This window comes from Eptatretus burgeri, chromosome 11 (assembly GCF_056783735.1).
Source record: "Eptatretus burgeri isolate ZD-2024b chromosome 11, Ebu_testis_v1, whole genome shotgun sequence".
NCBI classification, from domain to species: domain Eukaryota; kingdom Metazoa; phylum Chordata; class Myxini; order Myxiniformes; family Myxinidae; genus Eptatretus; species Eptatretus burgeri.
Window position 1 is genome coordinate 8,163,530 of NC_140971.1, and position 26,623 is coordinate 8,190,152.

At 41.5% G+C, this 26,623-nt stretch overlaps 1 protein-coding gene across 3 annotated transcripts in view; it reads right to left on the minus strand.

Annotated features, from left to right (window-relative positions):
• Window positions 1-358: 358 nt before the first annotated feature.
• Window positions 359-26,623, minus strand: part of LOC147016442 (sodium/potassium-transporting ATPase subunit beta-1-like) — a 36,272-nt gene continuing 10,007 nt past the window's right edge. For all 3 annotated transcript variants that reach the window (XM_085845106.1, XM_085845104.1, XM_085845105.1), the window contains 6 exons: window positions 15,283-15,492; window positions 14,798-14,920; window positions 12,421-12,579; window positions 9,014-9,186; window positions 1,713-1,778; window positions 359-1,557 (listed from right to left, as the gene is read on the minus strand). In XM_085845106.1, the coding sequence (XP_085701232.1) occupies window positions 1,201-1,557; window positions 1,713-1,778; window positions 9,014-9,186; window positions 12,421-12,579; window positions 14,798-14,920; window positions 15,283-15,373 (969 nt within the window). In that variant the 5' untranslated portion in view covers window positions 15,374-15,492 and the 3' untranslated portion in view covers window positions 359-1,200. The remainder of the gene's footprint in view (window positions 1,558-1,712; window positions 1,779-9,013; window positions 9,187-12,420; window positions 12,580-14,797; window positions 14,921-15,282; window positions 15,493-26,623) is intronic.

A 26,623-nucleotide genomic window follows, 5' to 3' on the forward strand; every position in this document is an offset into this window, starting at 1 on the left:
TAGGACAAGGGATGAGGGGTGGAGGTAAGGAGGGTTGTTGAAAGTCTGGGGAATTGCAGAATAGCAAGGGGAGGGGGCTGAATGAGGAGGAGAAAAGATTCTGTGGTGCTGGGGGAGAGGGGGGGAAGAAGGCAGTTGAGGATTTGAGGAGGTGTAGTGAAGAGATTGAGGTGAGAGGGCAGTGGAGGGAGGCAGCTTGGTGGATGAGAGGGGGGGGCAACTTTGAGAAGGATGAGTGAGGGGGATGAAAGGTGGGAGAAAGGTGAGGGGGGAATTTTTGAGAGAGGTGAGAGGGAGTGATTTCCTCTTCATGCTAGCGTAAATACTAATCTTGAAATAAACCAATATCAGACCTCACCATGATACTTTTGTTTATTCTGCATCAAAACCTCACCAGCAATGAACAACGCCATGTACAGACCGTTGCAGTGCCCAATATGGTGAACAAAAATATATTTTACTGGTGACAAGCCGCAATACCGACACACACCCACATGCACAAGACGAAAGAGCATTCTCACAATGGTAAAACCTCCACTTTGCAGTCAACCCAGGCTAAAAGAATCACGCAAAATCAAGTGGGGAGACTTCACCAATAAGGTTGGAGACAGGTATCTGCTAAATAATAATGCCATTGATGGATCAGATGCTGCACAGCTCCACACATTGTATAATGAAAAGTAACAACACGTTATATCAACATACATTATGCAATTGACAAGTATCTAACGCACTACTGCTGTTGACATACATTCTTAGAATAATTGATGTACATTAATATTAATAACATCACAGACACAGCTAAAGGGGAATATTCTCCGTATCTTTCCTCCCGCATCTCTGTCTCTCTAAATCACCTTCATTTGATCAACAACTATGCAGATATAGGAATGCGATCAACATGGCCATGAAGAAGCTTGTTACTCCTTTACCAGGTGTCGTAAATAACGAGCATCTTGATAAACTGGAGCTAGCGTCAGGAAAAATCTCAACCAAGTGGAAAAGGGAAGGTTAGAAAACAAAACTGTTGGAAAGAATTTTGTGAGAAATATTGAGGAACGTTTTAAAGAGCACGAGGAAGTTGGAGAAAGTATCTGGAAATTAGCAGAGGGAAGAAAACAAAATGTCGATGAGCAAATAAAGATTCAACAATAAATAGAAAATAAAAACGAGAGATTAAACAAATGGAAGTGAGAACGTTCAGATCACATAGTCTTCAATAAAAAACTTGACATTCAGTTTGCCCTGGTTTTTATCACGAGTACTCAACTTGATGTTAGCTGCTGTAACCGTGCACTCCACCTTGAGTTCTTGACCACGGGTCAAATTTAGGAAGTGCACGGCAATGAGAGGAGTCAGGCGTTTGGGAGACTTCCCAGGGTACCAGGGGAAATACTGAAGCGGGATGCCTGCTTGGGATTGTGCAGCGGGAGCTGGTGTCATGATCGGTGCATTGGTCGTGGTCGGAGCGGGAGTAGGTGGGGCAGAGTGTGGAAGAGGGTCCGAAGAGAATCCGTAGTACTCAACTTGGCCGATGAGGTGTTCATCCTGCGTATGCTAAGAAAAGAAGGGGGGGTAATCTAATATCAAGAAGAGTTGAAAGCAGAAAATAAATATTAAAAACATTGGAGTCTGATGCCATACATCATTGTGGACCAACAGCTTTGTATATATGTATATTAAAGGACAATGTAAAGAATGTGAAAATATACCTTTGCATGACACTTGACTGGCAGTAAATTTGGATGGAAACTTTCTCCAGTGTCATTGGTTGGTGCCTAAAGGGAAAAAGATTTTCACAACAACATTCAAACAATCCCAAGTATAACAATGCAGTGACATTTCAAAATTGTAATTGTATTTGATCTGAGGAAACTATTAGTCATCTTTACGAGCATTCTCACTCCCTATTTCTATCTCTGAGGTGTCTCGATATCTTGGCTGGGAGTGCTGCCCCCATTCTTTGCAAACCCTGATTGTACCTCATCTCCAGCATCGTCAGATCCAAATTAAACTGCAATCCTAGCAGGCCTCATTGTAAATGGAATCTTTCAAAAGGTGATCATCTTGTCTCTGCATTTTTACTCTTATCAGCAATCCCACATTGCAGGTGGTGAAAGATTTACATTTGGACCCGTCGCCTTCAAATCCAAAATTCCCACTAATGGCTTAAGCACATAGCAATGACCACTTGATTCATGAGGATATTGGTCTGTAATCACTGTGGAAGCCTCAGGTGTGGTTTCACTGGGAGGTTTTATAAAATTATTTGCACAAGGACTGGGAAAAATTAAAATGGAGAAAAGCAAGAAAAGTGAGTGTGTATTTAAAATAAATAATTTAAAAAGAGGATGATATAGGTGAAAGGAGGGAAAGGAGGTTCAGAGAAAGAAAAAAAAAAAAAGGGAAAGTATTTTCATGAAAGGTCATGCTGTCAGAACCAGAGGATAGATGACAGACCAGACACTTTGGTGAGGGTTGAAGCCCAGCAGATACCATTTAAACAATAGTTTGTTGCTAAAAGTACCAAGTTTTACATACACATTGCTCTTGGGTCACTTTTAGGAAGGGGGGGGGGGAAGTTAGCCACCAAAAATTGAAGATGGTTGCCAATGACTGAATTACGTTTTTCCACATTTTAGACTTGTTCGACTTCATTGATCATGGCATAAATTTATATTATCAATTGTGCACCTTTCAAAATTCTGACTATATGGTGCGTATATATATATATATATATATATATATATATATATATATATATATATATATATATATATATATATATATATATATATATATATATATATATATATATATTGTTACGAATTTGGAATTTGATCGCACTCAACATACAGGTTCCTTTAGCTCAGTTATGTCGATAAGTGCATGTTCCCCAGATAGCTCACCTTCCATTGTTTAAAGGGCAGAAATAGATTAAATGCGCTGTGATTTAATTTAATAGTTAGGGAGCGATCACAACACAAAGGAAGCCGGCCCTCCCCCTCTTCTGGGACGAGGAAGAACAGCCCTCCCGTCCTGTGATTCATGACTTAAGCAACTCCCTTCCACCCACGGTTGTATGGGCACGGGGGAAAGAGTCATGCCGGGAGCGGAGGAGGATAAGGAAGAGATCCTCCAGTTGGTTCGGGTTTTTAGGCTGGTTCAGTAAGCTTCTTGCTTCTGCTTGGCTCGGGTTTGGGAAGAGGCTTTTTTGAAGGCTTTGCAGTAGGCCTTCGGGTTCTGCTCAACTCGGGGGAGGCTTTTTGCTTCGGCTTGGCTTTTCAGCAGGCCTTCGGGTTCTGCTTGGCTCGGTTCGTTTTTTGTTCATCGGAAGAGAGTTGAGCTGGTTGCTCGGCTCGAGCTGGTCGGTGGTTGTTCATCGGAAGAGCTGGTCGGGTTGTTGTGGTTCTTCTTCGGTCTGGTGGTCGAGGAGTGTCGGCCTGGTTCAAGGGTGCTTGAGCTGATTCGAGCCTGTTGCTCTACTTCGTCGTCCGCTTCGGCTGGCTCTTCTTCGTTCGTGGAGCTCTTTTGTCTTTGTTCTCCGCTTGGTGTGACTCCTCGGAGGTGGTTCTTCGAGGAAGCGAAGCATCAATGGGAAGGATCGGCACCTCGTCTCACCAGCATGTGTTCGGAAGCGCGAGAGGATTTGCTGGAGCTTGGGAAGGATCGCGGCTCATGGCGATTGGATCCAGCTCGCTCTCGCTGGAGCCCGGGTCCGAACAGCTTGAAGACCACACGAGGTGGAGGTTCGAGATAGGTTCTCGGTTTCAGCTCATCTGTCCCTCAGAGTTGAAATCCTTAAAGGCATCAGCCACCATTTCGGTGTGTGTGTGTGTGTGTGTGTGTGTGTGTGTGTGTGTGTGTGTGTGTGTGTGTGTGTGTGTGTGTGTGTGTGTGTGTGTGTGTGTGTGTGTGTGTGTGTGTGTGTGTGTGTGTGTGTGTGTGTGTGTGTGTGTGTACACAAGTGTCCGTGGGCCCGTCTAATAAGTAGGAAACTGTTAAGTGCCTGTGTTGTATTTGCTTTACATTTCATAATAGAACTCCGCTGTAGGTTTTTGCTTGTGTCTTTTTCCCCACCCCCCCCATTCATTGCATTGCCTGTGTTCAAATAAATGTTCCCCATTATTAAATGTCACCTGCTCGTTGCGTCCCTTCCTTACATTGGCTGCCATGGAGCGTTCAGAATGTTAGCTGGCTGTTTTAGCCGATAAAATGTACATCTGGTCCGACGGGGCTTGGCGATATATAACCGCTCGGCAAACGGAACGAGCTGCTTAAAGCGGCTCGTTTTCGTGCAGGCTCCGTTGAGGTGTAGATCCCCGGCATTTCTGTCTGCGCAAATAATTAGGTACATCGATAATTCGGCGATCAACCCTGTAGCACGTGGACAGAAGAGTTGGCTGATCTATGGTGTGGTTAACAACACCCGTAGCTGGGTTTCGGCATTGATCTGGAAGCTACGACTGGATTGCTCGTTCGGTGGGCGCGCGGCCGCAATTGGGCTAAGGCGGTCGTCCGCACACTGAAAGGGCAGAAATCTACAACAATATACATGTACAGTCATGCGCCACTTAACGACGGGGTTACGTTCTGAGAAACTCGTCGCAAAGCGACATCGTCGTTGTGCGAACATTATTTTTTTTTCGTTTTCGAACATCCTACTTACACAAAACTACACACCTAGGCTATATAGTGTAGCCTATTGCTCCTCGGATACAAACCTGTACAGCATGTTACTGTACTGAATACTGTCGGCAATTGGAACACACATCCAAGATAAACGGGACACGTTAGTTTTATCTTTGTGCTGTTCATGACGGCCATCGGTGTTGTTAGCAGGAGCTCACAATCTCCTCTCGCATCGATTACAGAAAGATGAATAATTAGCGTTTGGATTTTATAAATACGTAATCATTGCATTGATGTTATAATTTATAAATGAAGAAACGAGCTCCTGTCAATTGTGATATATATTTTCAGAACAGTGCGATTGTTTTAACAACATGAAAAGCTTCACCAAAAAGAAATTTGTGTTTTAATTTCGACTGTAACAACGAATTATTCACGGAATTCTTCAATTCAAAGGTAATTTACTTGCTCGAAGGTTAACGTGGAAACATTGGTTCAGTTTGAAAGCCGATTTCCTTGAATCCCAATTTAGCACGATCCTGTTTTTTCGCGATGACATTTTATGGACCTCAACGATCGCATTATAACAGGGCCACACTTTCGTTTATTATCATTATGAAGTATTATGTACTGTACAGCGTACATAATTGTACGTGCTATTTTATATGACTGGGAGCGCTACGTCGACATCGCTCGGCGATAGGAATTTTTCAGCAACATTTTTTTTTTTTTTTTTCCCCAGAGCTGGCAGACCCGTCGTATATGCGATCCGTCGTTGCCCGGAACGTCGTTAAGCGGCGCATGACTGTATATATAAATTTACTATTTCCGGTGCCTTCGATGGAAATTATGCAACTTCTAAAGAAACATTTGTACTGTCATGCAAGTATGACTGCCACTGCAGAATCAATCTGGATTATAATTAAAATTACAAATAAGGTTTGCTTCAATCATGTCTAAAGTAAAATTTCGATTCAGCTTAAAAGCAATGAACTCAAGAGAAATATTTATTTTCAACATACATACAACTATGGTATAACCAAAGTGTCCATCTTGTGAAATGTCACGACTATAGAGTGTACCAAGACCGATTCAGCAATTCTCCTTTCCAAAACCTGCTTTATGTCTGATTATTGTACAAAATTCATCTCAACATGTACAACTACATAGTGCTGGGTAGAGGAGACCAAACCAATAGCATTTGCACCTTCCATGATTGTCTTGCATCCACATTTTGAGAGTTCCTTATAACACATCAACGGTTTGGTAACATCCGAGTTCCTGGGAACAGACGGTTTTGCCATTTTACAAAAGCTGTGAAGCTGGTGTCATGGTGAACAGTTTTAGGCCAATGATTTGTCCTTTTGCCACAAACTGTATACTTTCTGGTTTTGGGATTCAACAGTGTTCATGCAATTACCCTACACCCAGCCTGTACACCATCTGGACAACAAAAGTCCAACATTTGGGACATGAAATTACTAATATTTGTTGATTAAGCCACCACTGAACTCCATGCCAAGTTGCATAACAGCGATGTCACCAGTGTGCCCTGGTAGTGCATTGCCATTCACCACTTCGTAGCATCGTCATCCTGAATGTAGCTCCAGTTCTGGTGACTGATAATCGACACGTATCCACATATTGCTGACAATGTTGGAGCTACAACATTCCTCCACCCAATTTAGCCTGCAAGCCAAACTAGTTTACTGGAATGTGGCAGTTTCCGTGCATGAGCAACTTCTTGGAGCTGTCGACGAGAGCCGGGTAATCAGTGAGGACTAGTGCCAATTGTCCATCCGAGAGTTGTGGCTTGACTGCTGAAGCAAAAGTACATCTACCACTACTACGACTACAACCAAACCATTGTTTAATAGAATGCAAACGTAATAAAAACAAATATCAAACTCAAGGCCCTGTCACACCTTGACGTTTTAGCCAACGTATGCCGATTTTTGAATTTTTTTTTCTAAAACGCTGGCACACGTTGAATACGTTATGGGTAAGTTTTGATAACATTAAGAGCACGCTGGCATACGTCGTAGTACGTTGGCTTTAAACGTTGTACTTTTCGGTTGTCCTCAAATTTTTTTCATGCTTGAAATTTCACGACGTATGCCGGCGTATGACTCACACGTTCCGCTACGCTGGCCACAAGTTGTATGCACGGTCTGCGATCGTTGACAGACGTCAACACATGCTACTTGTAAGTTAATCATAAGTTGAGACACGCCGAGGTAATGTTTAGCGTACCCGAAACTTATTTCTAACCTATGATTAACCTGTTGTTGGCACGTTACGCGATCGTTGCCACACGTCGACAGATGTTACTTTTAAGTTACTCATAGGCTGAAAGACGTCGGTATAATGGATCGTCCTTGCCTCAGCATCCACGGCCACGGCCAGGACACTTATTTGCAGCATTCTTCAAACTTTTCTTCGGCATGACGAGGATGTTCACACTTCGATGTCTAGCTTGGCTATGATTCCAATTGTCCATCGGCAGCGTCTATTTAAAATAGTCGAGTTTGAGCGTTTTAACACGTTCAGAAGAAACGCTTCAAATTTCCAAACCCCAGCGTCAAAAAAAACAAAAAAAAAACAAAAAAACAAAAAAAAAAAAAAAAAACAAAGGCGAGTGACAGCAATTTAAATCGTTCATTGTAAACAATGAAACTAGCTGAGTGGTACCGTTTAAAAGTCGTTGAGTGTAAAAAAAATCCAATTGTTGAGCGCAAGCGTCTACTTTCAATAGTGGAGATGCAGCCATTTAAATCGTTGAGTGGCAGCCTATGAACCTACCCGTGGACACGCGGACGCAAGGACGATCCATCATAACCCACACCCTCCCCCTCACACCCACCTACTACTGCCAACATGAACAAACTACTACTAATACTAATACTGCTGACATGGACATCGACTCAAAAAGGAACTCGAAAACACTGTTGGGTTCCCCTTTTATGAACACCATTTTTATATACCAATTCCCAAAACCGCTAGGAACACGTCTTTATATGGCAGTTGTAAGCTAGAAACAGGTTAATTTTTTTTTTTTTTTGTCGACCGGAAGACGTCATTGGAATACGTCTACATACGTCGATGTGTGTTGGGACTACGTAAAGAATTGGTTCAAAGCACGTCAAACATAAGTTAGAAATAAGTTTCGCGTAAAAAAGACATTACCGCGACGTGTTTCGACTTATGAGTAGCGTTTGTGGACGTGTGTAAGCGTCCGCATATCGTGTGTAAAACTTATCCCCATCGCATGCGGAACGTGTGTCATACGCCGAGTACGTCGTAAAATTTTGAACATGTTCAAAATTTGACGTACTCTACTTACTACGACTTATGATAGCGTATTTAGCGTTCTACTCGCGCATACCAAACTTACCCATACCGTATTCGACGTGCCCCCAACGTTTTAGACACACTTTTTGTTATGTCGGCATACGCTGGCAAGATCGCCAAGGTGTGACCGCGATTTTGACCCTTCCATTTCTACGGCAGTTATGATTTGAATCGTTGTGCGTCAGCCTTTTAATAGGCTACGTCACGACATCGTCGGCGATGCGTGCAACGCGCTATGCCTGAGTTAGACTATCGTTGGGCATCGGTTGTGTAGGCCGACAACAGGTTCAGCATTCGTTGGTATAAGTAATCTATAACAACGAAACGTTCTGTGTAGTTACCAATGCGTTATACATAGGACCAAGTCGCTATGAATACGTCCAAATCTTTAAAAAAAAAACATCAAAAGTTCAACGTAAGCCAGCGTTTTACATAAATTTTAACACGTTGCCATCGCTGGCTAAAACGTCAAGGTGTGACCGGGCCTTAACCACAAGTAATGAAATAATTTATTGGACGTGCACAAGTTGCAAAATCAATTTCTGCATAAGTAAAAAGCAAATAGACCCCAAGATCAAATTGGACAATTCTATCAATCGTTATAGAAAAAAAATAATAATAATAATAATAAAATTAAGTAATTCAAGGCAATCCTTGGCAGCCATCTTGGATATTTTGGTAGTTACTGGTAACGTTTTTCGCTTATCTGCTGGACTATTGGAAGAAATGGGAATGAGGGGGAAAGGAGTTGGGGGGGGGGAGAGGCAGGAAAGTTGGTGCAAGGGGTATATACAAGTGGTATGTATACTAGCAACACAGATCATACATGATATATATTATCCTTGTGTATGCATCAAATAGATAGTTTCAAGTTTGAAAGTCATTGCAAACCATGTGACCAACACTGCTTCTTTTGGGTGGTGGTCTTTGGTTGTGCTCTGAAGATCTCATCTTGTTACTCAAATCACAATTTTATTTTCAATAGATATTCTGCCCTTGCTATGAATAGGCAAAAATTTGACCAACTCACCTGCGGTACGAAGTCCATCGCCCTGTTCAACCTGATGATCAGACAGGGTTTTCCCACATCATAGCCAAAATTGAGGTCATAAGTTCCAGAACAAGGACCCAACCATTCACGGTAAAAGCGGCACGGAGTGGGGTATTTTCCTCCTTGTGGAAGCCGTGGGGGTTTGGGCAGCACTGGTGAGGGGTTTTCAGGGTTGTAGGCCAATGCAGAGACAGATATATATTAAAACGACAAAGCATAATATAGTTAAGCAAAACAAAATTGTGGGTTTAAACTTTAACCAACGAGTTTGATGAAAAGCTGGGTGGGTGGGAGATGACTTGGAGTGTTTGTGGTACATGCGAATGACTGATATCTACAAATTAAGAAGCAGACGGTGTATACAAGTTTTGTTTTCAGTGAAATTTTCTAATTTTGGAGGTTTGTGGAAATTGTTGCCACCAGTCAAATTTCTACCTTGTGGCGATCACCATCTAAATCCAGTTAGGACCTGAATTTGGTGAAGTAAACCCCTTGGAATTCCTCCATTTGCATAAGAGATAAAGCCTCTGGTGAACATTTGGTCAGGGAAAAGCACCTGGGAATTCCATCAGTTCAAGCAAGGACTTGTACCCCAAGTTGCTTCCATGATGTTGCTATCAAAATGAGATGAGGGGTGTTGGTGGGATATTGATGGCAATAAAATCACCTTGTGAGTATGCGTTTTATGGAAAGTGCTTTGTTGAAGAGAAATACAATTTCAGCATTAAAAAATAATAATAAAAAATTTAATCTATAATTTCTCAGCGATCTCATTTGTCATTACCCATGATAACTTGCGATTATAGTGGGCGAGGTGCTTTTAAACGGCTTGGAGACCCATGAGAGCCATTCCAGCCAACCTGGATGGAGATGATGCCCGACCTGACCCAAGGTGAGATACTCAAACACAAGGGCAAAGTCAACCCGCTTTGTGCTTACGATGCAGATTTTGTATACAAAATCCAGGTTAACGACAACAAACACTTCTAGTATTTACCATGTAGACAATGTTCACATGTTTACCATTACCATTTAAAAGTTATAACGTGTGCAAAGCCACAATGCATTAATCAAATGTGAATACATCCTTTAGAGATTAATTTGTTATAAAGAACATGTCCACCATGACAATTTGCTTTCACACATTTTCTCAAGCTGACGGAAGAATATGCCCTACTCTGCGACACGAGACCACAAGACTAGACTTCAAAATATCCCAAAATAAACCAATTGTATGGAATCAAGTCTGGGTAGACGGTAGAGGGTGGGCCATCATATCGTTCCACATCGGTACCTATTTGGAAAGCCGAGAGAAACAAATCGATCTTCAAAAACATTTAATGAAGGTCAAGGACACGTTCACAGTATGGGGAGTTGTACCATCCTTCCTGAACCAAGGTGTGCTCGTGTCCAAGATCTTATCGTCCACAAACATAGTGAAACGGCATTTTAAAACATGGCAACACACCAGGCCAATCCAATAAAGGACTGTTGCCATGTGCAAAAACACACTGAACATTTCACCACAAGATACACGATGCCATTTTTTTGAAAACAATCAGCTTATTGAACGCTGGGAGAAATAGCTGCTCGTTTATTTTAACACTGCTGGTTCTTTGTAACCACAGGCCAAGCCAACGAGTGAAACCTTCTTTTGGTTTGGTGGTCATACACTACTGGTCAAAACGACATACAACTGGTTTTAGAACACCCCCATTTTTCAGTTTTTCATGAAATTTAAGCAGTTCAAGTCCAGTGAATAACATGAAATGGTACAAAGCTAAGCGGTAAACTGCCAGAGGTTAAAACAAAAAGTTTAGGTTACCAAAAACTGAAAAATAATGTACATTTCAGAGTTGTTAAAAAAGGCTCTTTTCAGGGAACAAGTAATGGGTTAGCAACTGAAGCTGTTCTGCAGCAATGGAAGTAAATTAAGCCTTGAAAGTTGATGCAAACAATTCTGACAGGTGTCCCAACTTTTGTTGATTAGTTACAAACCCTCTGTCTGTATAAAAGTAGTGTTGGAACAGACTGTTTTGCTCCACACTCTGAAACAATAGTGCACTGCAGGAAGTCATATATTGCTATCATAATGGTGAGAAAAAGACAATTAACAAAGGAAGACAGTCCATTAGAACCCTTAAAAGGTGTAGGTCTTTCCTTTCGAGAAATTGCAAAGGAAGCCAAGGTGTCAGTGAGTACAGTTTCCTACACCATGAAAAGGCACTTGAAAACTGGAGAAAACTCTGACAGGAATAGGTCTGACAGACCCAAAGCCACAACACAATCAGAAGACAAGTTTCTCAGTTAACAGCTTGCGTGATCGGTGGCTCACAGGACAGCAGCTTCAAGCGCAGCTCAGCACTGGTCAAAGTAAGGAAGTCTCAGTTTCAACTGTGAAGAGAAGACTTCGAGCTGCAGGTTTGACAGGTTGAGTGGCAGTAAGAAAGCCATTGCTCAGATGGCAAAATAAGAAAAAGAGGCTTGCCTGGGCCATGAAGCACTGCCAGTGGACTACTGAAAACTGGAAGAAAGTCTTATGGACCAATGAATCAAAATTTGAAATCTTCGGTTCATCTGCGGTTCAGGGTTTTTGTATGCCATTGAATAGGTGAAAGGATGATGGTTCCTCAGTGTGTGACACCAACTGTCAAACATGGAGAAGAAAGCGTGATGATCTGGGGCGCTTTTGCTGGATCCAGAGTCGGCGACTTGCACAGAGTGACTAGCACCCTGAATTAAAAGGGCGACCACAGCATTTTGCAGCACCATGCAATACCCTCTGGTCTACACCTAATTGGGCAGGGGTTCATCCTACAGTAAGATAACAACCAAAAACATACCTCCAGGCTTTGTCAGAACTACCTCAGAAGAAAAGAACAAGACGGTAGGCTTCAAATCATGGAATGGCCAGCACAGTCTCCAGACTTAAACCCCATCGATCTGGTTTGGGATGAACTGGACAGAAGGGTGAAAGCAAAGCAACCTACAAGTGCAACACATTTGTGGGAACTTCCGCAACAGTGTTGGGAAGAACTTTCCGAACAATATTTGATTTCCATTGTAGAAAGAATGCCACGAGTATGTTCGGCTGTTATATCTGCAAAAGGAGGCTACTTTGAAGAGTCAAAAATTGAGATCAAATTTTGTTCAACAAAACGATTCCATGATTTCTTTTTTATCTGCTATAATTTCAGAGTACATTGAAACATTAAACTGCTTAAATTTCAGTAAAAACTAGAAAAATGGGGGTGTTCTAAAACTATTGACCAGCAGTATATATCCATCTTGGTCAATTTTACATTTGCAACAGTCATGTGGAGAGAGGGAAGAGAGAGGAAGAGATGTTGAGAATTTGGTAACAGGGAAGATACTATTTTCCTCACCTCCACAGTCAGCATATTCTTGCATGGGTTTCTCAAAGGTGTTGTACTGTTCCAGATAAGCCTTCATGCTCTCTGTAAATCCTTCCCACGTGTCACTCTTTTCAGGGTGAAAGGTCAGGTCAGACTTTCCAAACCGTGGGCGGAGCGATAGTCCTGCAGGTAAATATGCATATAGAGCAAGTGGGGAGTAGACAGACAGGCATTTTAGATTCCAACACTATGTTGAGGCTTTTCTCTCAATACAAACATTGAAGCTTGTCCAATTCCAATGGCATGGCATTAGGCTGGGATAGACCCATTTTTTTTTTTTACGTGCAAGGCAGCACCTCACTGGTTCAAAGATGGTGGCAAGAAACAAATGACCAAAAAAAAACAAAAAAGTTATGGTGGTAGCCCTTTAAATGCACAACTTTGTCGGAGTCCAGCCCTGACAAAGCGTTATTGTCATGTGATGAACAGTTGTAAAGGATCACCATTTCAGACCAGATCTAGCATGATATTTTGGCAAAACACCGACAATGCCATTACAATGTAACCAGGTAGAAATGGGACTCTGCACATGGAAGAGCCGAACGAAGGTTCCTAAACTGGATGGACAACCGCAAGGAAGAATATCTCAAACAGAGTAACAATATCCCATAAGGGAACACAGTGTAGAGGACATATGGAATGCTTTTCTCTTGTATGTAATACGGAGTGCTCAACGATACATCATAAGCCTCTTTTGCATACCACCTGGAAGCCAAAAAAATAAGAATTGTACATGGTCACATTACCATAGAACACCTGTTTCACCCTTTGGGACTCATCACATTGCAGGTGGTAGATTCCGGGTTGGTGCCCAGGTCAACATTTAAGCAATTACTACATGTTGACAGTTAACCAAAGATATGCATAATAGCAGCTGTGGCTCTGTTATGATTGACGGTGGTCAAGAGGAGAATTTGTGGTGAGATTAGTAAACACGATTCAAGCTGTAGAACGTGTTCATTTGCATATTCCAACCCCAGTTTGCCCTCCGTTAACCTTGCGTGCAGTGTTCTAACGAGTTGCAGTGTGCATCACGTACTTATTGGACCAGTTCGGAGCACAAACTTCCAGACATGCTCGACTCGCTTGGCGATGGGTTTCCAAAATTACGGGCAATTTAATTTGACCCTCAACATTGTTCCGATGTCATGTGAGCTTCGGTTCACAAATGCATTCCAAACACACATTGCCAATTTGTTTGTCCACCATTGACACTGCATAAAGAGGTGCGATCCAACACAATGGAACACTCGACTTGCAAACAGTTTGCATCAGCGGGGAAAAAAAAACAAAAAAAAAAACATTTTCTTAACCACAAGTTGAGGGTATATGCGAACTACCATAGGAAGGGTGACAATGAAATGGAAGACCAAGAAGTAAAGAGGAAAGATGGCGTTATCAGGAGGAACCTGGATAGGATTCGGGTTTCAGCCGCAATCCACTACCCTCAAACCCATCCAGGCGCAGCCAAGCGAGACTTGCAGAAAACTCTGCAAAGATTCACTTCCCCTTAGATAAATAGATTTAAAATAAAATAACAATTTTTTTAAGGAATAGAGAGGAAAAGAGATGAAAGAGGAAAAAGCAAGAATTAGAGTGAATAAAGAGAAATGTGAAAGTATAAAGAAGTGTGAAAGGAACAAAGAACAAAGAAGTCAGGAAGAACGAATATAGAGATTTCAGCAATTACTACTCAAACGCAGCAGCATGTACAAGCTACCAGAGGTCCATCATGAGCCCTTCAAAATAAAGCGACTGTTTCTGTTCCCGTCTCAGCTTCACCTTCGGATAAATTCATCGTTTCTATCCAAAAGCTCAAAAACGTCTTTTAGCCTCAAACTGGTATCAGCCCGACCGGGTGGGGGGGGGGGCTTATATCTCGGGTGCCATCAGTTCATCTGGAGCCTCGACACATTTATTAATCATCTGGGGGTATGGAGGCACAAACTATTTTGGTATCGGAGCAAAAAAGTCATGGGACAATTTTTTTTTAATTACTCTCCTTGGTGCTACAAGGAGATGCTTCACACACTGACCAATCACGTGACCGGGTAGCTATTTTCAAATAACCTGTAATTGCCATCTCCAGACATGCTCGTTAACTGTGTGCGAAAATAATCAGACCAGCCAAGAACTGCTATGGGGTAAGGGTGGCGGTGGTTGGGCAATGGGCTGTAATCATCTATTTTAGACATTTTAATTACACTCGTGGCATTGAAGAGAAAAGACATTTTTTGAAAAGCTTGCAAGGCACTTGAGGTTGACATTTAAAGATTATAATGCATCTAAGGAAACAGTAACGAATGTAACCAACGGTGTGGAAGGGATAGTCAAGGCATGCCTGGAGGTAGAACCCTGTCCGTCCACTTTGGTAGCTCCATATTCACCGTCAGAAGAAACACCTTCATAGTAGCCATGAAGAATCCACCAAGGAAGATGTAGAACAGGACATAGAACCCGAGGATCTTAACTGAAGAGGGAGGGAGTCGATTGTAACACAGGAGTTTCAAGTCCTCACATCCTTAAAACATTTATGTACAGTATAGACAAATAGACAAAGCTGGCAGCATTATACTACCCTTCTCAAGCTGAATACTTAATCTCTTCGAATTGCAGCTATTGTTAAATAAATAATGTCCCATCTCGAGTATCCTCCCCAAACATATGCAGAAATACACGCGAGTTATGAATAAACAGCAACATTACAAAGAAGAGGGGCAGACAGATAGAGAGAGGGAGATTTGAATTGGCCGTTAGAGCAACGAAAGAGCGAGGTTGTGTATGCTCTCAATGACAGGATCACTATGCAAAACAAGCAAGGACAAAACATACACCAGCTGCTCGCCGTACGACCCATGCACGTCTGCAACTCGGAATCCCACAGGAACTTCTTCCATCCTCCTCCTTCCTCTCGTCGAGCCATCTGTCTTCAAGGGTTTTCGTTACCTTCTCCAATTAGTCTTCTTACACCGAAAACCCTCAGTGGTTGGTACAATTCAACCTTCTTGCTTTTCAAATCCTCCGGCTTGATTTTCTTTCAGTCTGTGGTGCGGATGAAATTGGCAAATTGATTAACGAGCCTGAAAACGTACGGTACTCAAACATTTTTCGCTCAGATTACCGGAACAAATTCTTCATTTTTGAAAGACATTCCAATCGATTGACAAACATCAAAAATAATAATAATAATAATAATAATAATAATAATAATAATAATAATAATAATTAAAAAAAAAAAAAATCAAAAAGTTCACTCTGCCCTTCCTACCAACTGTAACCTTTCTATTTCAGATCTTAAAGTTGTTGTTAATGGATCTCAAGCTCATGAAAGAGCTTGTACATCAATCTGTTGGACATACATGAACAGACATCGATGTACCTCAACACAAATTACATGGACATTAGACAATGACCATGTGGTATACACGACTTGGATCTGCATTCCATGCATCATGAGCCCAGGGTTCAGATGGGAATACTAATAAGCCAGCAACTCGTATCCAATTCTATTTTAAATCTATTTGCTGTCACGACGAACCTTGGCATCGAATGCAGTCTCGGTACAAATAAATAAATAAATAAATAAATAAATAAAGCTCGCTCTGTTCCCTTCTTCTCCAACCTTCCCTTTATAAAGGGTTGAAGTCCAATGGTCCCAATCTTCTGCACCACCTTGAACACAATACTCCTCCACCCCTCTGTGCTCAGCCAACTCTCCACTCTCCAACCACCCCCATCTTGATATCCCTCCTCAGACAGTCTTCCCATCTCAATCATGGTCTACCTCTTTTCCTCCAACTTCACTACCTCAACCTATCCACGCAAAGTGTGCAGCCCAATTCAGTCAGCTTCTTACCAATATTCCCATCAAGCTTACTTGCACACCACTCTCCTTCCTTAAGCTCATCATCCTCCTGTCCACCCTCTTCACTCCCACAATTCTCCAGACCCAGTTCACACCCTTCACCACAAACAAAAGTGGGCTAAAAGCACTTCTTCCCTGCCTCGAACCAATGTTCACACTGAACTCAGAAATCCCAGGACCAACCAAAACTCCCCATCGTTCCCTTGTACCTTCCACCACCCTCACTTCTGCTTCCGGCACTCCCATCCATCTCTCTCGGGACAGTGTCGTCGGCCTTCTGCAGATCCACAAATCTCAATAACATCTTACCTTGCACCTCCAACCTCTTCACCAGCCATCTCATCATGAACATTCCATCCCTCATCCCCCATCCCCCTACCCTTTCTAAACTACTGCTGCTGCTCTTTACCGATCTCGATCTCCACACTCTTCCTTATCCTCCCATCCAGAATCCTCCAGTACCTTCATGCTACGACTTAGAAGCGTAAAGACCACTTCCCTGGCTCTTGAACAATGCCCTTCCTCTGCCATATCAGCACACTCAGCAAAGTCCTCCAATCCTCTGGAATAGAACACTCTTACATTCAGCAACCACTTCATCCAACTGACTCAGACTTCTCCCACAGCAACTACCATCTCTGCATGCACATCAATGCCTGCCACCCTTTACTTCATCCTCTAATGCTGTCCACACCTCCTCAGTGTTGCTTCCTCTCTGACTCAACAGCTCCTCGAAATATCCTTCCCATACCTTAATACTGCCCCCCCCCTTTCTATCACTAGCCTCCCACCACTGGCCATTGTTCAAACAGCAACTGGAGCCATCCTTAATCATCACCCCCCCCCCAACCTTTTGCTTATCCTCATCCTTGTCACGAGCCAATTTATAGACAGTCTTCTTCAAAATTGTACATCCACTTCCATATCAATCCACACCTTATCCACAAGTTTCCTTTTGCCCATACAAGTGCACCAACCTTGCATCCTCTTCATCAACTACCTTTGCTACTTTCTCCGTCTACCACACTTGGTTTCTTTCCCTAGATGACGCACCCTTTTTCCTGATGTCCTTCCACAAAACTTGTGCCATTCCCCTAAATGACTCTTCCTACTCCAACCCTTCTGCTTCTTCACCAAGTTCCTCATACCTGGCCCTCACCTCATCCTCTCCTTGTACTCCACAGCAATGTTATCCATGGAATTTACCCACCTTATCTTAGCTTACCCCCTTTTCTGCATGTGTACAACACAAACACCACAGGCTTGTGCTGGGTGGTGACACGCTCTCCCACAGCGAACAAATCAAACTCCATTTTATGCTGTCTGCATTCCAAAAGAAATAATAATGTCTTCACATACTCTTGTTGGATCTTAAGAAACTTTTCTTTTTTTTTAACCTTCCTTCCAGTGATGACACACTCCTTTATTTCAAACATACAACATGTCCAAAGAAAACTTCCTAGTCCAGTCATTTTGAAATTACATCAAGATCCATACACAATACTCTCATAAAGCCATTATTCACCTTACAAGCAGCGACACCGAATACCTTCCACTGCCTACTTTACAAACGAGTACACAACCTATTCCAGCGACTTACGGTTACAACACATCCTCGCATCAGCATTTTATGACCGACTCCATTCTTCATCTTAAATCGGTTAGCTACCTTCTCTTCCTCTTTCCTTCCCACCGCTTCCTGGTTTGTAATTTCAAATCCATCTCAGGACACATCAAACTGAAAACCATAGCCTTTAGTTTCCTTGCTTTGTTGATCACATGATTTATTCCATCTATAAGATTTTATATTCAACAGATGTTTTATTTTTAATTACTATCATATAATAATACATATTTAAAAAAAATATATGTATATATTACTAAAACTCTCATCTTGTATGTATGTTCCCGAAATACAGCCAAAACAGTAAACGAGAAGGCAAAAATTTTTGGCCCACCTTACTCACCATTCACCTGCGGTGTGCAGTTTCAAGTTTCATTCAATCGGGCAACGAAAATTTAAAAAAAAATAAAAATAAAAAAAATTCCCGATTCAATCAAGTACTCTTCAGGAGAATTTGATCAATGCAAACAACCTCAGTGGCATAGTTCACTAGAGCTATCTTTTTTGGAAATTTTTTTTTTTTCATCAACCGCTGTTAAAATGGGAACCCAACAGGTTCACAGGTCATCTCGTATATTACTAAAACTCATCTTGTACATATGTATGTATATTCCCAAAATACAGCCAAAACTGTACACGATAGCGCAAAAATTTTCAGGCCACCTTACTCATCATTCTCCTGTGGTGTGCAGTATCAAATTTCGTTCAAATTTGGCAACGAAAAAAAAAATTATATATATATATATCAATTCCCGATTCAGTCAAGTACTCTTCGGGAGTATTTGATCATTGCAAATAACCTCAGTGGTATTGTTCGCTGAAGTAATCTTCTTTTTTCTTTTTTCACAATGGGAACCCAATGGTTTCATGGGTCTTCTAGTATAAATATACATATATAAAAAAAATTGGGAATTTCCCCAGTGGCCTCCAGACTAATTAGATACACAGGCATTTCACTCGATATTCATTGCCTATAATGTTTATTTACTTCACATATGTGAATTACATGTCCACCAGTTTGTTTATAAGCCTTGAATGAGTGAGAAGAGGATTTGAGGGAGGTAGTGGTTAACCTAGTTTCATAGGCAGACCGATTCATCAGCGTTTGCCGTCACTCGGATAGATGTAAAACTGGACATCCCGTCTACTGGAATTGGTACAGGGTTGAACGAAATGGGGTGCATTCAAACAGCAAGTACCATTTTTAAAGATATTCTAACATGAGTTTCCTTTGAGGGATGAAACTTGTATTGCATCAGTCACCCTGTGTACCCATAATCATGGAAATGGAACTCCGAGGCAGTCATAAATGCACTTGATTAAATAAACACATTCCAGATGAAATTAAAATTAAGCCATATTCTATGGCACTGCTTTCTTCCCCTTCACAACTCTCCAAGTGGTGTTTGTGCCTTTATTTAATTTCAATTAAAATGCGATGCTCAAAAATCTCTTAACTGGAGCCAAATTTCAAAATTTAAACTGTGAGCTTAGCAGCAATTTCAACTGCTCAAGTGTTCATTTGCTTTAATAATTCATTCAAAACATATGTTATATATATATATCTCTGGACATCTTCTCCAACTGACGCAGGCAAACGTTCCAAACACGGCTCACGTTCCCCGTTAGTGGGCCAATTTCTAAACACTTTTCAGATTTCACTCCAGATCGACACCTATTTAGTCCACGAGATCAGATTCTCAAATCCAAAATAATATTTTGATTATATACTACAATTAGGCAGAGAGGAGATCGTGCTTCCAAGGTAAGGCATGTTTAAATATGCCAAATCAAAATGGCAGCCAATGCCCCTGCAAGGCAAAATTTAACTGACCAAAGATAAGCCTTTCATGGAGGTAAGCCGTTAATAATCTTCAAAAGGGGTTTAAATTTACCCAAATACCCAGTTTTCGTTCATGCACTACCTTGGAGTTCAAGTACGCATACAAACTTTTGGGAGACTCGGTTTCATGGTTTTAGAGTTTATGGAGGACACACATATGCAGACAACACACGCTTGTTATTATAGTTTTAAAACGGTGCAAGACAAGTGTAGTCAGGGCCCTAAATGTCATTTGCAAGCTTAAACGTTTAAAACAAACAAAAAAAAAAAAACTCACTTGGTAGTTTAATTTTTATTACAATTTGATTTGAGGTTAATGCTGGGGTTATATAAACTGATGTACCTTACAATGGCAAATGATAAATTAAATGTGGATCTCACAAAGAAAACGATTTGTACAAAATAACCCCCACCCCCCCCCCAAACTCCTTGGTTGGAGGGGGGGGGAAGGGACTTGCTATCTTCACGTGCAATGGTGCAAGTGGTTTAATGACCCCTGCTGCAGAGAAGGGGGATTAGCCACAACAAAATATATATATATATATATATATATATATATATATATATATATATATATATATATATATATATATACATATACATATATATACATACATACATATCACACGCACACACACACACACCTCCTGAAGGGAGGTGTTTCTCATACAGTAAATAATTTAAAATTCCAGGTAACTAGTTTGAGCTTTTAAAAATGAATTTTGCTGCAGGGAAGCCAAACTGAAACAAATCCACATCAAGTTTAGTAAAAATGTGGCCAAAACTGCCACATTTTACAAACTGAAGATTGAAACAAATAACCAGATTTCAATCAAACAACAAGATCAAGGTGGAAAAATAGGAATCAGATCTGCAGCCCGTCAATCAGACCTGCGTGGTACCTGTCAGATTTCAGGAACAAAGACGTCCAACAACATTACCATCGTCTCTGCCCCAACATGGACATCCAGTGAGCTTACCATCTCCAGATACCTTCCTGGTCTCTGCCACAGCTGCTGGATGAAAACTTGCTGCACTTCCACCTTGTCAAAATGGAAGTAGGGACTTCCATTTTACAAATGAAGTTAAACATTCCTGCTTTTAAAAGCTTCTCAAAGCTATTCACTTTAAGATTGAAAAAGGGTAAAGAGTGAGCTTTCGGAATACAAATTAAAGAGCACATATAAATTTGCATGCAACCCTTGCACAAGAGGCAGTGCATCACTGCAATTGTTTTGCAAAAATGGCCAGTGCTCTTTTTATTTCAAGTATGTCAGCAAGGAAGACTTGGGGTTGAGACAAATGCGGTGGATGAGTCATTCTTTTCACTTCAAATGTGGTGGACGAATCAATCGAAAGATAGATTCATAACCTCCTCCATCTCAGCCCAGTCTTCAATAACCCAAAGTCTCACCCCCTAAAATATGACCTACACGGCACGTCAAAAAAAAAAAAAAAAAAAAACCCAACTGAGCTACTCAATCGAGACCACCTTTTATATGCATCACTGGGCTGTAGGGGAGCATCATTGGCCGAGAGCATGTCTGTGCCCCCTGTAAGTTAGGGCAGGAATTTAATTTGTTCAGGGTACCGATGACAGCTCACCTACTCTCCACGAAGGACACCGTGGGATCTCGAACATCCACAAGCTAATTCCAGCAGATGGGACAGTTTAATGTCTATCCAAGGGACGACACACCCTAACGATTCACCCTGCCTACGAGACATCAGGATGAGAGTTTATAGTGGCACGAGATTCAAACACAAACTAAACAGCTTGGAGACACATGTGCGTACCTCTCGGCCGTCCTGCCAACTGAGATACCACTGACATTGTAATCAACCCAAGACGAATTGAGAGTTACATGGGAATGCCTTTAAGGATGCAGTGGCTGTGCTTCCAATGACAGCGCCATGTAATTGGAACTCGACAGATAATCTTCACGGAGCATAAGACAGCAATGTTTAAAAGGTTAAATGTCATCTTTGGAACAAACTTTCAGAGAAGGAGCAATGTGACCTACAACTATTTTAAAGGAGCAATTTTGCAAATGAGAGCTTTCCTTTTGTTTGTCTGCAGGCTCATGATAGAGCTGAACAATTCAGATGACTGGAGGTAAATGTAGAAAGAATGGCGTGCAGGATTAATGGACAAATCATATAAAAAGATATATGGTGATAAAATGGCAGCGACACTTCCGAGTGATTGCAGGGAAGAATGGGATTGGACAGACAAAGGTGCCGAGAGGGAAGGCCATGTCAGGCAGGATGAGAGTCAGCTAAGGACGAGGATGATAGATAGACCTGAACATGGTGTGAAAGCAAGAGATGTTAATCACAAGATTCCTGATGAAATACTTCAATGACCCCATGTTTTTGGACCAAACAACAAAGGAAGTTTGAACGAGATGGGTCATCTCAAGAGATTCATGAGAGGGGAATGGATGAGATGGGAATGGAATACCTGCTTGCTTTTTATTATCTTGCCAAAACGAAGTTTTGCAAGATATGCAAGTCAGCTTGTATGTTTTTTTTTTTTTTTTTTTGTCTGTAATCACGTATAAAAAATTCTGCAGAGCACAGTTATCATTGGAAATTTTTGTAACTTCGCATATCAGAGGCCTATAGAGGTCCCTTTCAGTGCACAAAATTTTGAAGGTCAAGGTCAAAGGTCAAGGTCACTTTGGCGCAAATCAGGGGAGTCGACGAAACCCTTATTTTTGAGTAATTTTGATCGGAGAGTCTTCAAACTTCATGGGAATATAGTTCATGGTCTGGCGCTCAGCTGATTAATTTTTGGTGGCGATTGGCCTTGACCTTCATATGTTTTTTTTTGTTGTTTTTTTTCTTTGGTCTGTAATCACGTATAAATCACTCTGCAGAGCACAGTTATCATTGGAAATTTTTGTAACTTCACATATCAGAGGCCTATAGAGGTCACTTTCAGCGCATAAAATTTTGAAGGTCAAGGTCAAAGGTCAAGGTCTTTTTTTTTGGTGATTGGCCTTGACCTTCATGGTTAGCGCCTCAGGTCAAACATATTTGACCCCAAGGTCAAATTTTCAAGTTTTAGGAACCATATCGTGTAGTACCTCAAATTGAACACCTCGATGAGTGCTTTCTAGATATGTCAAGCTTGAGACATTATGACGTCATTTGGTGAAGTTATGAGGCAAAAGCATATTTTATTTTTCATGGTTACTCTGTAGAACGATTCTCATAGAATCTCTCGTAGGCAGATATTCCTCAAGGAGTCGCTCCTGGTGGATAAGCAGCTCTGTTCACCTCAGTGTGACCTTAAAGAAGTCACACGTGGTCACCTTTTGGCAAGATACGGGTCACCCTGCAGGTGACAGTTTTTTTTATTTTGGACATTTTTAATTTTTTTTACATCTCGCATGTGCATGTCCAGACGTGCATCACAACAATCAGTTTGTACTTTAGGATAAGACTTTGCATTGAAGAATATTTAACAGATCTCTGCTTTTGGAGGTCAAGTCGACGATGCCCCCAAAAATATTCAGCGCTTGGTTTGGCTGACAGCGAGACGGTCGAAACTGTTCCAGATTGAGAGACATCCGATTGGAAACCTGGAATTGGATTTTCATTGCAGTCTTACATCCAAGTGAAGAAATTGGATTGCCCTGGGTTGGTCACCCAATGATTTTTCTCCAGTCCATTTGACAAAACAGCAATATAAAAATAAATAAATTAAAAAAAAAAAATCGACCATCGTCCAGTTTGATTAACCCAAAATATGCACTATATATATATATATATAAATAAAACATGGTTTTCCAGAGGCAGATACAGGATTTACTCAAACCAAGAACATTAGGAATTCTCAAGTATTGTACCTTCAGAATGGTAGCTTAATGGAGGATCCGACGTCGTTAATAGTCGTGCTATCATTTTCAGTTTGTCCATCCATTTGGACCATACTCTGTACAGAGCATCAGTGCTGCTGAAGCAGTCTCCTGGGCACAATCCTGCACGGGTCGCCACTCCGACATAGGACACTCTAATGGCTCAATTATCCCAGCAAGCTGGTAATATTTTGCCAACCTCAGAAGGATGACAGGCAGAGTAAACCCCACCTGGTATAAATTCAACAGCTGAACAGGATTTGAACTCAGGACCCTAGGATCCCAAGCCAACCACTAACCATAAATAATATCGATATACCAGCACGACCCCACCTGTATCATGAAATTGGAAAATAAAAAAAAAACGATATTGACAGCCTCTTTTGGCCGCATCACTCAACGGTGAAATATCACTTTAAAAACAAGCAAGGAAAAAAAATCCATCAACATCGTGACACAAGTATCATCAAAAGATCGGTTTAGAAAGGCAGAGACGAGCTGCAATGATATGAAGGTGAAACCTGCATGAATAAGTCATAATCAGGTCGGCTCTTCTGACTGGTCGATTAATTTTCAACAATTGGACCTGGGATTTCCATCACAGGAACCATCGGCTCGCAATTTGGGAGCAAAAGCAACCACCTTGGACCTTCTGCACACTTATGGACAGCATTCATCTGTATGAAGGAAAGTGCCAGTTCGATGGATATTGTTAAGTGGATCAGTCATGCCAAGCTTCTTATCGAATTACGAGACATTTGCTGGTTAATGCACAGTGGAAAGCAACAATCATGACCCTGGCTTGGTGAGCCGAACATGTACCACCAAGACAGTGAATGTGGAAGAACGGCCCGAGTCCAAGCTCATTCATCATCCCAAACGAATTCCACATTGAACAGCTCGTACAAATTGAACTCCGAGCATCAATTTGGTGTCGATAATGCATTGACAAAAAGATGTCGAGATCATTGCATGGAGAGTCTGCCGCTGGGCACCTAGAGTCGGTCGGTTGGGGCCCATGAAGGCACTCGAGCTTTCAAGGGTAAAAAGTCAAAGTTGAGAAACTCCACACCAAATAAATAAATAAAAATACATACAATCTCCCTATAAATAAAAGTCAACAGATAAATATCCTCATGAAAGACCGAATGAAGTGGAAAATGATTTTTGCATAGGACAATAATTTAAATCGATCATTTTCTTCCTTTCGATAACTCTATATTTACTCATTTATCAGACACATGACTTCCATTTCAGGTTTCGAAAAGATTGGACAAAACATACAATCACACAAGGATCAGGAACCATCCGGCGTACCTCGCTCATCGTTTTCCACTTCATTTACCTGCACATGACCCTAACAAGGTGGTGCAGAGGAAGTACACACTCACCTTTGAGCCCCATCGTCAGGGTTCGATTCCAACCTCAGAATAAACAACCTGATTTGTGTTTCACAGGCAGAGTATTACATCTCAAAGTACCTTCCCTTGGATCGATGTTCAAGACCCCAGTCTTTCGTGACGAGTAAACAAATTATGGCCGTGGCAGGACCTAACCGATTGTAAACCATACACATCCCAGTTTTAAATTTCATTCCATACATCCTAAAACAGCAAAAAAAATAAAGTTTTTAAAGAAAAGAAAAAAAACTGCCATTCTGGTGCTGTACATTCCATTGCATGAAAGCAGTCGTCCCAATTGGTGAATAACTTGACTCGCCAAAACTACTGCTTTTTGGGTGTGGTCAAGATGACCACCTCCAGTGGACCGTTATGATCTTTATGGAGAGCGGGGTTACATGCCACACCTTTGGCAGATACGCAGCTACAGGAAGTGATTATACAGACAAACCTAGTTGGAATACCTGCTCGCTTTTGTGGAATATCTAATTTTGGACTTGTGGGGACAATTACCATGTTGATCGAGAGGACATTGCTCATGTATTCAAGGAACTTTGACAAATCATGGAAGTACGACATCAGCATCACAAATTAAATCCATCAGTTTGTTCACTTGATGTCACCGGAGGGAGGGAGGAGGGGGAAGGGGGAAGGGGGGGCATTGTGGCACACATAGGGACAATATTTTAAAATTATTATTATGGTGATGGATTGGAGGGACAAGGAGGGGGAAAGAGGGTGGTTAAACATTTACAAGATTAAGGACACAAGTGGTGTTAGGGGTCAGCCCATATTACTGGTTTGTCTGTCCATGTCGCATACAAATTTCAGGCACAAAAATTAAAAATAAATAAATAAATAAAAATCAGTCCCACCATTGCTCTCCGGATAAATATTAAATATCTCAAAATGTATCCCCATGTTATTCCCCTTGTGGGTTCCCATCCAAGCAGAAAAAGGTTCTTTTTATTTTTTCCTTTTTTTGGACAAAAAAAAAAAAATTACATCCATCATGTCAATGTCCAGACGTACATCACAACAATCAGTCGATATTGCTGTCCGACTGCAAATGGACAGACGCGATAACGATCTGTATGGCTGTCTAGACCCTACGAGGCTTGGAAGTTGGACATCCATTTATATGCAAAACGGATGGAGAGAGAGAGAGAGGAGAGAGAGAGGAGAGAGAGAGAGGAGAGAGACACAATAAGCCATGCACGACACTCGTCCTTTCACTCATTCTATGTGGGACAGAAATGCAGACAAACAGACAATGCAGGATAATCAAATAAATAAATGTGCGATGTTCAGACAGATCAGAATAATTCCAGATCGACCATCTTTCAGGAATACATCACAAATCCAATACATTACATAAAAACCAAGCAACTGATCAAACCTTTTGGATCAGCTGAGCTACGTTCATCACCAAGATTTCGACTCCAATCCCAGAACCTCTCCAAACAGCTGGACCACAACCTCAGTCATGAACGAAGGTCACCACCCAAGGCAGTGCCGCGCCAGTCAAACATTTACCTTGATCTTTAGAGGTTACCTTATATTAGCGGACTTTAC